Here is a 12,833-nt window from a genome sequence, read left to right on the forward strand (position 1 = left end):
ATTACCGTCTTCTGCCTAGTTATTTGCCACTGAGAGATTGTTTTGAACATGTTCTCAGTTCTAGCACCTCAGGAATTCAGAGAGCTCCCATTTCTAGTAATTCTTTTATTTTGGAACTTTGCTGGGTGCATTCCAATGTGAAGAACAAAAAGCTCGGTGACGGTATTTAGACCCTTCACAAAGTGAAGCGATCACCGTTCCTATATCCTAAAGTACCAGCTGACGGTTTGGCAAAAACCAGGCTTCCAGAGGATTCTGGATGGTGAAAGGAGGCAGACTCTTACAGGGAGAGGTGGGACTTGGGAATTTTGGGAATTCAGAGTTCCTGGGCCTCTGTGCAGGTAGACAGTACTTTCTGCCTCCGTTTCCCCTCTCCAGCATGGGACAGACACTGCTCCCTTTGTCGCTTTGTCTAGAGAAGGAACACTTCAACGGAATAATGCCTGGTGCTTGTATGGCACCTCATGTAACAGGACCCTGGTACTAGGTGGTGCTGTGCCAGTGCAAAGAGATAGTGCCAGGCTTCTGGATGGTTTTTTAACAGGAGATCAGGAGCTGCTTGTTCTCAGATGCGTTACAGTAAGGATGTCCTAGGACCCTGGGGGCCTCCTGGGAGATGTAGTTCACAGGGGCAGTTCCTGCCATTGTTTTTTAGACTGCATTTTTGACAGAAATCCAGTGCTGCCTCACAATAAGCAGAAAAAAACACAATTCATCTTTCTTCTGAAAGATTGACTCTAATTGCGAGTCCAGAGCCTTGGCTGTGTGACCAGCAAAGCTGTGAGAATTACAGTGACCAGTGAGCCTGGGTCTGCATCCCATCCCTGACCGCTTGGCGGGCTGCAGATCAGATCTGAGTGCTGCTGCTGCTGCTTTTGCAAGCTTTATGTAGATGGAGTTAGACGTGGCCTATCGAGCCTTAGCAGACATACCAACAAGTTGACCTCAAGGAGATAAGGAGATAAGCTTGAATGCCGAGGATGGCAGACTCTGTCCAGCCATGATTTCAATACGTTGCTCAAAAGTTTAAATCTTGCAGGGTTTGGTGTTGCTGATGGAGGAAATCGGATTGCTTTTCCACTTCGCGTTTAAGCCTGGCTTTTACTAGTGCTTTGCTCAGTAGAAGAATGCGTGCATTTAAAATGTACTCACCTAGCACAGCTCCAGCAATTACCAATCAAACAAAAGGTCCTAATTTGATACAGCCATTAAGCCCTCCTGCTTGAGTACTCCATTGGCCCCATTGTTGAAAAGTGCTGCGAAATGCCAGCTCCCAGCACAAGCAGGGCACGGAGCGAGCGCTGGCAGCAAAATGCCTCTTAGGCTTTAAGGCAGTCCGTCCCCGTTCATTCAATACCCTCAGCAGAAGGTCAGCACGAGAGCAAAACTCCAGAGTCCCAGTACCCGTCAGTGGCTGTCTGCCCTTCAGGCTGGAGCGGAGGAGTAGGTGACCAGCAGGATTGGATAGAAAAGAGATGGCAGGAGGTAAATGCAGCAATCGTTCAACTTTGTGACGTGCCCTGAGGAATGGGAGCCTGCCTATCTGTAGGATACCAAAGGCCCACGGGGCCGCACTGTTTGCTCTTTGATAATTACAACACCTTCCCGACCTCCCTCCTCCTCGATCCCACTGGAGTGGATAGTGGGCAGGCTGAAGAACGGAGGTGATTCCCGCTGGTGATTCTGTCACAAACCAGCTTTGGTCCCACCACCGAGAAGAAAACGGGGCTGGGCTCTGTATGCTTGTGCCCTTGACATCCCTTGTATCACGGAGTCACCAAGCCAGATCTTCTGCAAAGCCTCTTTCGTATCGGTTTGAACGTGTTGGCTGATGAGCACTTTAAGGATGATTTCTTTTTTCCTTTCTGGTTTCAGGTCCTCAAAGCTGCTGCGCGCATTCTACATTCCTCTCCTCTCAGAACGGTACACACGGTATGCAAACTACACGATCCTGAAATCCCGGAGGTCGAAGCAAACGAGGAAGAAAATGGGAGGCTAGGAGCACACCTGGGTAACAAAACCAAAAGCATGTGCTGACACTCTTGGACAGCTACCTAAGCATTCTTCAGTTCCTTTTCTGAAAGATTGCGCTTGTAAGATTCACTAATAAAGATTTCCCACGAAGTGATTTTGCTCTGCAAGCTTCCAGCTGTAAGGAGGGTACATCATCTGCTTTCAGTTCTCAGTGTCAGGTCTCTGCTCTGCCTACACAGAAGGGTTTAGAACCAGTCTGAAAATCCAGCAGCCACCTACGAACGTATTAGCTGTGCTGCTCCCTGTGTTATTATCTGTTACACCAGAGAAGAGAAAAATGGAAAATAAAAAGGAATGGCAGGATGAGGTTCTGCTCCGGGTTGCAGTCTGGCATTGGGAAAATCCGGTTCTGTTCCCTCTGCCTCTCTGGTCTGTGGCTGTTTAAGTGCTGCTCTGCTCGCTTTCTCCTAGGGATTTTTTTCAGACAACAGATATTATTATTATTATTATTATTTTTGGAACAAAAAGGAAGGAAGGAAGAAAACACTTGAAAGACACTTAACTGTGAAATGCACTGAAACTTGAGGAATGAAGTAGTGTGTGCCGTGGAGAAACAGTCTGAAGTTGCTCTGTCCAGGGGATCTTTTCAAGAAAAAACTTGTGCTTTTGGGGAAAAAAGCCACCACAAACTTGTGAATTGAGCTAATTGTCTGTTTTAGTGGGACTGGGATGTTTTTGTTACATTTGACAATATGAAACACAGTGTGTTTGTTTGTTATTTATCATTTTTTTAAAGATACCTCTAACATGCTTTCAGTTCTACAGTACAGCATCTTAAAATTTCTGGGAACAGGCAGAGAAGAGAAGAAAGGTTGGTTTTATTTTTTGCAATCCTGTTTCCTAAAGCTACCAAGTAGTGTGTGTGTTTGTTCCATTGGTCCACTATGCTTCAGAGGACTGCTGTGTGTAATTACATCTCCATTTTAAAAACATGCAGTGTAACAAGCTGAATGGAGTTGTTTTCACCCAGATCCTTGGAACTGTGCAGGCATGGGAAAGGATGAGATGGAGCAGAGAGGAAGCTCCCTTTGCAAACGGCTACGCAAGCTCCGTTCCTCGCAGCGAGTGTGATTGCTGGGCTGCGTGTGCGGTGACAAAGAGCCGGAGCAGGTGGGTCAGGAAGCAGAGGGGTTGGTGTGCAATCAGCAGGGCGCGTGCCCCCGAGGAAGAGGAAGGCATCAGGCCGGCTGCAGGACGCGGTGCTGGGCAGCCCTGGGGTCCCTCTGCAGGCTGACATCTGAGCAGGAGGGAACGCCGGGCTGTACCCGCGGGGCTGGGATCTACCGCTGCCGCTGCGACAGGGGAGGGGGAGCTGGATGGGAAGGAAAGCAGAATTGTAAGAGAAATTTGGAAATGCAGGGAGAGGTACTCTGAATCCTCTGCGTTTCATTAGGAGAAAGGCTTTCAATGACGTTCTCTGTTGGAAACGGCTTTTACGGTGCCAAACACGGTAAGAGCAAGCTGCACTGTGTTGTCTGAGTGATTACAGCATGGAGAACGCAGCTCTCTCCCCTTGCCCCCTCACCGTATGGAGGAACAATTCGAAGCTGAGACTCTGAATTTAACCTCTGATGGCTTAGGGAACCATTTGTGACATCTGATTCCAACCTTCGAAGGCTTAGGGGACGTTTGTGACGTGTGAGTCTTGGCCCTTCTCAGAGGGAGGATTTACCTCTGCTTAGTATCGCCCCTCGTCAGAGTCAAACGTGGAGCTTCAAGGATTTCTGCCAAGCAACTGGTGTCTTGGGAGAGTTGGTCTGGGAGGCCGGAGTCACATCGCGGGTCAGCATCATGGTGTCTGCGTTCACAGGATTCCCTCACCTCCCTCCAGCCGCCTCTACCCCTCATAACAGTTTACGTGTGTGGAACAGGGCCCCTCCGGTGGTGAATCAAAACCAAAACCTTTGCCCTGTTTGTTGCCTCTCCCCTTGCTCATCTCTGACCTTAAATCCAATAAAGAAACAAATGTGGTTAAGAAGCAGTTGCACCTCTCTCTGGTGGCTTTGTGTGGCTGTTCCGTGTTGCTGTAGCCCAGGAGCTCGTGTTTAACGTGAAAACACTGAGCCAGAGGTGAGATTTCTGGTGGGAAATACTGAGGCTCCCCGCATCTGAGGGGGGCAGAGTGCAAGAATTGCCTCCCAGGCTGCTGTAGCTGGATTAAATTGCTTGCTTTCTGAATGCAGATGTGGATGCAAAGCACTTTGTGCCAAAAGGTGGAGCTGCAGCCCCCTCCCACCCCTCAAAATAAATTTTAAAGGTGTTTTATACTTTGCTTTCCTGGTTTTGTTAGCAAGCTAGTGGGGAGGGGCTTCAATTTTTAATTTGTCTTTGACCCCCATTAAAGCAGATTTATGATCTCACTGTGAGGAGGCAGGTTTGGGACAGCTGATTTATGATCTCTATTAAAAGAATGAAATCTTGTGGTTTGCAGTCTCGTGGGTAAAGGGTCAAACCACGCGTTGCTGGCCTGCCCCAGCTGGATTCCCTGCCTCCAGCTGCCTCGGGCAGGGAGGGGAGCTGCGGCCGGACCTGCTGGGTGGCACATCCGCGTTGTGCAGGCAGTCCTGGTTTGGTTTTTCCCACCTTTGTCTCTTTCTGTGTTTGGACAAAGGGCTTTGTGTGGTGGCAAAGTAAAGTCGAGGTGGATTTCTGCAGTGCTGCCGGTGTCTGACACCCACAGGAGCTCTTTTCCTGGTGGCACCACAGACGGGCACAGCCTTGGGGGCGAGACCGTGGCCGGATCGGGTGCCGTGCGCGGGGCTGAGAGGTGAGGCAAGGCGCTCGCACTGAGTCAGAGGATGTGCAGGGGTTACACCGCTCCTAACCTCCTTCCTGGCAGCGTTTCTCCCGTTTTGAACAGGCTGAGAGCAGAGCAGGTTGGACACGTGCAGCAAATTTCATCGCTTCTGAGCTCCTCCCGTCCCTGCTGCGCGGAGACTGAGCTGGGGAGTCCCGGAGGAAGGCAGCAGTGAGGCAGGCTGACACTCAGAAACAGGCCAAGCGAAGTCACGATTCGCCACACAGCTATTTTTTTTTCCCCTGCCTGTCTCCTGCAGTAGGATTTAAGGCCCGTTTCAGTTTTTTGCTCCTGCTTTTTTACACCTGATCTGGGGGTTCAGCTGCAAACTGCTCCAAGGGCAGGCAGATGTGGAAGCTGCTCGCCACCTAGGGCCCTGCCACATCAGAAGAGGGCACTCCTGCACCTGAACATGTTTCTGAGCTGGTCCAAAGCAAATTTACTGGTTTGTTGAAAGGAAAACCAAAAGGACAATACGTCTCCACAGAGGTGATGCTTAAGCTTTCCTAGGCGGAGGGGTTTTCTTCCTGCTCAAAGCTTTCTGTCTTCTTTCCATAGGAAAATGATTTGAAGTATCGCGCTTAGAGCTGTGGAGCTGAGTGTCTGGGCGAAGAAGTAGGGGCAAAGGCTGCATGGCACTGCCAGCACGCGGGACGTTTCTGTAAGGCGGGGCTGGGGGACTTGGTTCCAAAGCAGGTTGTGTCCCCTCCGAGGGATATCGAAGGGACTGGGCCAAAATTTGGTGCCTGCAACGACAGTCAGCTTCAAATGCTAACTGCCCTTCTTGCCCCTTATTTCCTTGCCTTGTCTCTAGTGAACCCGAGGCTTGGACAGTTCCTTCGTTGAGGCCCAGCTGGTGAAAGCTCTTTCCTTGCTACCTGGACTAAGCTCGGAAGCAAGGACTGGCTTGGTATTTGAGCCTGCCTCACCTCCAACAGAAGGTACCGAGCTGTAGGTTGTGCTTTTGTTCTGTTGCTGTACGAAGGGCCCCAGGTGGTGGTGGAAGGAGGCCCTGCTAATGGCATTCTGCGTTTCTGAGCCCCTCGCTTGCAGGCACTGCTGGGGGAAAGAGCTGTGAATTTCTGTCTCCTCCAGCATCTGTCAGAACCTGAGTATCCTCCCAGCCCTGCTGAGATTCAGCACGTCCCTGTGAATAAATGCACGTCTCTATCCGCCTGCCTGGAGAGGTACTAATGAGGCCCCATCTGTCTGCTCTGCGACCTCCAGCTGTGTCTGCTAAGTTGCTAAAAAGGTCAGGGTGGATGTGCGGGGTGGGAGAGCATCCGAACCTAGCAGGACTCGGGATCAGTGCAGTCCCCCTGCTGCCTCCCTGCCCAGTTCCTTGTCCAGAGGAACTGTGCGCGACTGGAGCGCTGCAAGCAGGGCAGCACGGAGGTGCCTCGGGTTGTGGGATCAGCGAAGAGGCAGAGGTGGAGGAAACATCCTGGTCCTCCTCCAGACATGTGTATGTGGCTGGATGTCTGAGTGGGGAGCAGGGGCCTCACTTGTCCCGTAACTCCAAGAATCCTGCTTGGAAGGTGAATTTCTGGGTAAGTGTTTAAACACGATTCACAAAACAGGCTTCAGACGACTCTTGCTGCAACAGGGCGACCTTCTCCATGCTCCGTGTGGCACAGAGAAGGCTGCTCTGTCCTCCTCTGGCTTCTGATACACCCCAGTGGCAATGCTGGAGCACTTGTCCTGCCTGGAGCAGGCAAAGAATTGTCCTCCGGGAGGTTTCTTCAGGCCTGTGTTGAAATGGGCTGGTGGGAAGGGCTGGCTGGGGAGGAACAGGGTGGGGACCCGATGGCTGCAATTCCTCTGCCTCGGAAGGAACATGCTGTCCAGGTGCTGCCCTGTGCCGTCGAGCCCAGCCCGGTTTCTCCCTCGTACAAAGAGGAGGCTGTTTTGGCCCTTCCTGTTTTTTAATCCTCCCTTCAGACTTGGCCGGGGGAGCTGCGCTTTCAACACATTCTGTCGGAGCCGGCAAGGAACAGCGGGGCCGCCGGCTGTGGGCTTTGTGCTGGATTTGTATGCGCCCGCCCGCACCGCCGGGTTCGGGTTGCGCCCAGTCCCTCGGTCAGGACACAGCAGTGGCAGAGGCTTGGGTTTTCACCTTGACCTCGGGGTGGGTGGTTTGCATTTCTCTGGTGTACCTTCCCCTGCCGGCAGCCTTTCAGGCAGGTACGACCCTTGCCTGCGTTTCACAGCCCCTTGCACCGAGGGCTCCTGGGCTCTGCTCAGTGCTGCTGCACGTGAGAAACCAAAGGTGGAAGCCTCAGGTACGGCCGTCGAGTCCTCGGCTTCTTACCTTGCTTCAGGGCAGGCTGGGTGGTTGCCTTTCCCTGGGAGGAGACTTTCCTGCTTGTTTTCCACGGCCCACCCTGCCCCAGAGCGCAGTGCTGCGGGCAGACCCTGGCAGTGCCCCGCTGCCTTGGACCCACACGGTCGGGCTCAGGCCCTCCTCTGCCTCCCGGCTTCCCGGGAGCACGCTCTGGGGACGGGCAGGAGCTTTCCAGCAGCTTTATGCAACGCTGTCTGAATCACACGATAAACAAGTCCAAACCCTATTATTAGACTTTGGAAACTGCTGCCTTAGAGACAGGTTTGCTTATAAATATCCATTATTTTCTCTCCGGCTCTTCCCTAGGGAAGCTGGCAAGAAAAAGGGGATCTTTGCTTCTCCAGAGTCTGCCTGCCCCTGCTGCTGTTGTTGTTCCTTCCTACCTGAGCTCGTCCTCCTCCCTGTCCCAGCCTCCCAGGCTCTGTCTGTGCTGAGAGGAGCTCATGCCCCAAAGTGGGATTGAAGTTGGGTTTCAGGACTGCAGCCTGGCAGCTGGGCGGCAGGGCTGGGCTTGCTGGTGGGATGCTCAGGTCACCCTGTGAGGGCTGCAGGAGGGCTCATGGCTGGAGCAGGATCCTTCCCTCTGCATCCTTGGGCTTGTCTCCCTAGGGTCAGTGCTTCGGCGCCGAAATCTGCCGTCGGTGGAAAAGTTTCGAGCACGTGTGTGAGCGCATGGCGAATTCCTGGGCAGGTTGGAGCGCTGCCCGGCTGGGGGAGAGCCCCCCGTGGAGCGCGTGGTGTGCTTTCCAGATTTTTTACAGGCGTTTAAACCTACACGCTGCCGAGAGTAAAACCAGGCGGGCTGGGAGATGGAGGTGCTGAACGGGCAGGGAGTGAGGAAATTCTCGATGCTGCCCCGCCGTGCCGGGAGCTTTCCTTCTCCCCTGCTCGGGGACTGCCGATCATCCCTTTGCTTCCTTGCACAAGGGATGCGAAGCAGACCCAGGGCCTTCTGGCAAAGCGGGGCTCTCTATTCCTACAGCAACCCAGAAAACTGTCCTGCCTAATTGGGATTATTTCTGGAGCACATTTTCCCTAGAGAGTTTACGCGTATTGACAGACAATCCGTGTCGGTAAGGAAAAGGAAAGATTAATTGCTTCCTTTCTGTTAGGCTCCCTGTCCTCTGCCTTGCAGAATTTGCTGACGAGCGCATTCTTTCTGGCGGTCCAAAACAAGCAGCTATCCCCGTACGGGGCTGGTGCAGAAGCCAAGGCTGTCCCGGTCCTTCCCAGCAAGAGCAGGCCTGGAGGTGGGAGCCACTGGGCAGGAAGAAGTACAGTCCTCGTCCACTTTTGGGGCCATTTATTGGGGTACCTTAGGCAGGGGTGTGTGTAATCTGATTTCTACATTGTGTGAGAATGGGGAGAACACGGCAGAGCTGCTAGCTGGAGGACTTTTCATTTCTTTTTTCTTTTTTTTTTTTTTGACGTCATAAAAACTCCCTGGGATTTTGGCCACAGCCTATATTTCCTAGTACTTGGGCCGGGAGGTATTTTCTTCTAAACACAGGCAAAGAAAAGCAGACAAGGTGCGTGCCAGCAGGTTGGGCGTTAATAGGGCTGCCTCTTACATGTCAGCGGTGGTCTGACACGCCTGCCGCATGACTGATTTACGGGAATAGCAGCGTGTGTGTGTCTGAGCTTTCGGTGTGAGAGCGGCTGTGATGTCTGTGAGAGTCGGATGGCACTAGAGCTGCGTCGCGACCCCCAAAAGCCGCCTTTTCACTCTGTTTCCCTGACAGTCATCACGTAGGGCGCTCCAGTTACACCAGTAAAAGGCTGCGCGTTTCAGTGTAGCTTGCTGGTGAGTTCACAGATGCATTTCTGTGGGCTTTGTACCTAGCAGTGGGCTGATGAAAATCGTTGATGTGCGTTTGCGTTTGGTCTTCGTGCCCCAAATAGCTTTGGGCAGTTCTCCATCAGCTGGCTGAGATGTTGGTGGTGCTCAGGCAGTAACTACCGCCGTGGGAAGCTGATGCAGGCAAAAACGGAGTGGTTGAACCTCTTGAACAAAGCCCTTGCAGAAGAGGGCAGACCACGGGCCAGTGTCTCCTCCAGAGGAGCTGGGTTCAGTTTCCAGCCCAGCTGGGGCACTTGCAGCTTCTGGCCATCTGCTCTAACTCCGCATCCACCCCTGTTGGCCGGGGCAGCAAGATGTGCAAAGAACCCAGCCCTCTTTTCCCTGGTGAGTCGCCTGAATGTCTGAGCTTACCCTTTAGAGGCCGCAGATAGCCTTTGGGACGCTTCTGTTCGTGAGCAGAGCCCCTGAGCAGCTCGGATGTCCAGCAGCACCTTCCAAAAACCTGTGTTACAAATGTCCTTGCAGTGTTCAGCTGTGCCTGCTGGCTTGTGAGGGCACCTCCTCTCTGCCAGATCCGCCTCCAGCAACAGGGAGGATGCGCCGACTTTTCCCAGTCAACCAGTCAATATTTGTTCTTCCACACAAGCTGTTAAAACGCCGTTGCTCTCTTGTTTTGCTGTTTGTTTCTCCTGTCTTGCTGGAATATTGCCCCAAAGTCTCCCACGTTGGCAGCCCGTTCGTGTAGCAGTGACACGTGGGCGTTCGTGGGAGGCGAAGCTGGGGGAGCTCCCAGTGGCTGCCAGGTCATGTTGTCACTTTCTGTCGTGTGCGGAGTGTGTTTCAGCCCATCTGCTTCAAGAAAGGCTGGAGTTTGGGAAGAGGAAGCCACGGGAGCATTTATTCAGTCCTAAGGTGAAGTCTTGGTTCCACTAAAATTCATGAGAAGACTCCTCGCGTCTCTCGTGAGTTTATTTGCACCCCGTGTTCCCAGGATAAGGGCATCCCGGCCTCCTGGGGCCATTCTCACCTCCCCAGGCTCCTGTCTGCCTTTCCGTCTCCGTCCCTGCGCCCTACGCCTGCAGCCCTGGTGTTCCCCCGCGCCTCCAGTGAAGCACCCTGCAACAGTAGGTGGATGTACAAGAAAAACTGAGACGGCGTCTGGTGAAAACGTGGGCTCAGCTGGTGTCAGGGGCACCCGGCAGCCCGCTCGCCTCTGGCCTTCGGTGCCAGCGGTGCTGGAATGCGAGCGGCTCGCACCCCAGGGCAGTTTGCTGAGACCGAGGGGTCAGGGCGCATCCGGACCGGGCAGCTCGGCGCGTGTACAGCAGGGGCACTGCTGGCTGCATTGCTCTGTCCTCTGCGTGTGTGCTGCGGCCGTGCTCAGGTGGGCCCTGGTGGTGACAACCCACGCTTGCGTTACTTACCTGCGGCATAAAGGCATCGAGGGTGCTCTCTAGCAAAAGCTTTTGGGGAATTCTGGTAGAAAACCTTGCCCAAAGCCCGGCCCTCATTGATTTTGTGTGTGTGCATCACTTGGATACGGCTTGCGTGTAACATAAGCTGGAGCTTTGCCACTGCAAGTCCTTGGCCTCTCTCTTTAGTTTCAATTATTTGAATTTCTTCATTATTACAATTTCCTATAATATCAAGCGTTTTTTTAAGAGAAGAATGACACTTGCTGCCCTACCTCTCAGTACACTTGCTGTTGCCTTTCTGGTTCGCTAACAAGAAGCCCGAAGATCTTCACTGTGCAAATTACTTTGCCAAAGAATTTGGCTCCATTAAGAAACTTTTCTCCTCTGCTAGCAGGGGAAGGCAGCACGGTCCTTAATTGCGTTCTGCAACGTAGCCAAGTGAAATCTATCTTTATGCCCTCGGAGCTGAAGCCAAAACCGTACCCCTTGCTGGTCCCTCGCGATTTGCAGCTCCTGACCGAGTGAGCCTGCTTCCAAGGGCTTGTCCCTCCCGGGATTTATAACCAGGGGGTGGTTGGCTCGAGGGAGAACATTTAAAGCTCTCGTGTGTCAGCCCCGCGCTGGGTTGAAAGGCGATTTGCGCTGGTTCTCTTGGTTTAGAGTCGAGGTAGACGAGAATGGAAAGAGCTTTAGGGAGAGGGGAAGCCTCTGCCCTGGGCTGTTCTCCAAACCGTCTCTTGCTGGCCTGCATGTCTGTGGAGTTGGCTAGGTGCAGGTCCCTGGCTTGTGATTAAAGGCAGCGAGCGAGCTCAGGTCTAGGGCTTATAATGCGACTTTCCTCCTGTGATACTGGCTTTATGTATAAACACACACCATTGCCTCTCTTGTCTGGAGCCCCCCGGTTTCTGCCAACCACCAGGGGCTCCTTGTCCTTTGGCCAGCCTCATTATCGGCCCCCAGCTGCAGTCTCTGGCCTCAGAGCGTGAGCTCGGGATGGCTGTGCCTTAGTTTGGGGCTTCCAGTCCTGGGGTGGCCCTGCCTCAGTCCTGGGAAAGAAGGAATTCATGGCAAAGGTGTTCACCTGCTGGCTTAGTCTCTCTTGGTGGTGGGCATTTGCTCCATTCATACCAGTTTCAGTTAGCTGGCTTCTGCTTTTTTCCTCCTTTCCACTTAAAGCTATTGTGAGAGGTTTATTCAAATTCACAGCTCGATAATTGTTACCCCCACTGATGGAGTCAGCAGTACAGACCGCACGGTGTGGACAGCAGGGAGAACGAATTCTAGGAAAGGTCTGAAGAGAGTCCTGGGAACTGTGGAAGAGCACGGAGCCTGTTCAGGTACTGTTCACTCCCTTGCAGGGGAGAGAGGGGATTAAAACTCGTCCGTCCCCAAAGACAGGTTGTCGTGGATTGGTCTTGCAGTACTGAAACTGGGAATATCTTCCCCCAGACCTGTCAGAATATTAAGGCCCCAGTTAGGCTGAATTTTCGGAACCAGAGGAGGAACATTCGCAGCAGCTGTGGGGCAAAGTGAAGCAGCCGTTGCTGGGGCAGCTGTGGAGTACACAGCTCTCCTCTTGCACAACCGCTGCTGCTTTGACTACTTTATTCCAGAGAGCTTCTATGCCGCAGCCCTGGGAGCAGTTCCACAAGTTAGAAAGCCAGCCTCCAACGCTTGCTTCCCTCCAGCTGCCCAGGCACCGTGGGGCAGACTGGTTTGGTTGCAGGGGAATGGATTCTCCAGCTCTTGCAGGTGTACAGCGTGAGGCAGAAACTCACGGACACTGCGGCAGGTTTTCCTTTAAGGCAGGCGTTTGGGTGGTTGCATTCCTTTGGCTGACGACAGTTTACAGAGAGTACGTGGAATTTTTCAGGCGATTTTCGGTTGACGTGTGATTAATGAGCAGTTGTGAGCACATAGAAATAATAGCGGACTCAGGTATGTATAGATGCTGTAATTAAAAACTCTTAGAGTATCTATTCATTTTAAATTACAAATGGCAAAGGTTGCTATGTCATTCTCTAGGACTTGGCTGATATTCCCGGGGGGGAACAGCTCCGCTGTTTAGCGTCTAGGGGATAAACCCACCCAGCCCGCCACTGTCTCAGCGTCTGTCCTACAGAGCTCAGCGCCCAGAGCCCTGCCAGCATGCTAGGAATAGCCTAAATTTCACGAGGGCTTCTTTCTGTAGGCACTTGAGGCGTCTTCCCCAACAGAAAGGCAGCACGACCCCGTAACACGGCAGTGTGGGCATCAAAGGTTGTCTTAGAGCCTCTTTGCTCGTGGCATCCAGGGCATACTCGTGGAATTAGGTGCTTTGCACTCTAAGTAGTGTGTCAGAGCTAGTCCTAAATTAAACGGGGTGTCTTGAAAAGTAAAACGAGCCAGGAAAGGTGGAGTGATGGGAAGAAGAGATCAGATCTGGTTAGTAAGTGCAGGCTG

General features: G+C 52.8%; 1 protein-coding gene across 1 annotated transcript in view; it reads left to right on the top strand.

Annotated features, from left to right (window-relative positions):
- The window catches only part of ALG9 (ALG9 alpha-1,2-mannosyltransferase), a 30,186-nt gene extending 28,058 nt beyond the window's left edge, over nt 1-2,128 (top strand). The window contains 1 exon segment of the mRNA XM_048063246.2: nt 1,876-2,128. Coding sequence (XP_047919203.2) covers nt 1,876-1,999 — 124 coding nt within the window. The 3' untranslated portion in view covers nt 2,000-2,128.
- Nucleotides 2,129-12,833: the final 10,705 nt, after the last annotated feature.

Source organism: Anser cygnoides, chromosome 21 (genome assembly GCF_040182565.1).
Source record: "Anser cygnoides isolate HZ-2024a breed goose chromosome 21, Taihu_goose_T2T_genome, whole genome shotgun sequence".
Lineage (NCBI taxonomy): Eukaryota > Metazoa > Chordata > Aves > Anseriformes > Anatidae > Anser > Anser cygnoides.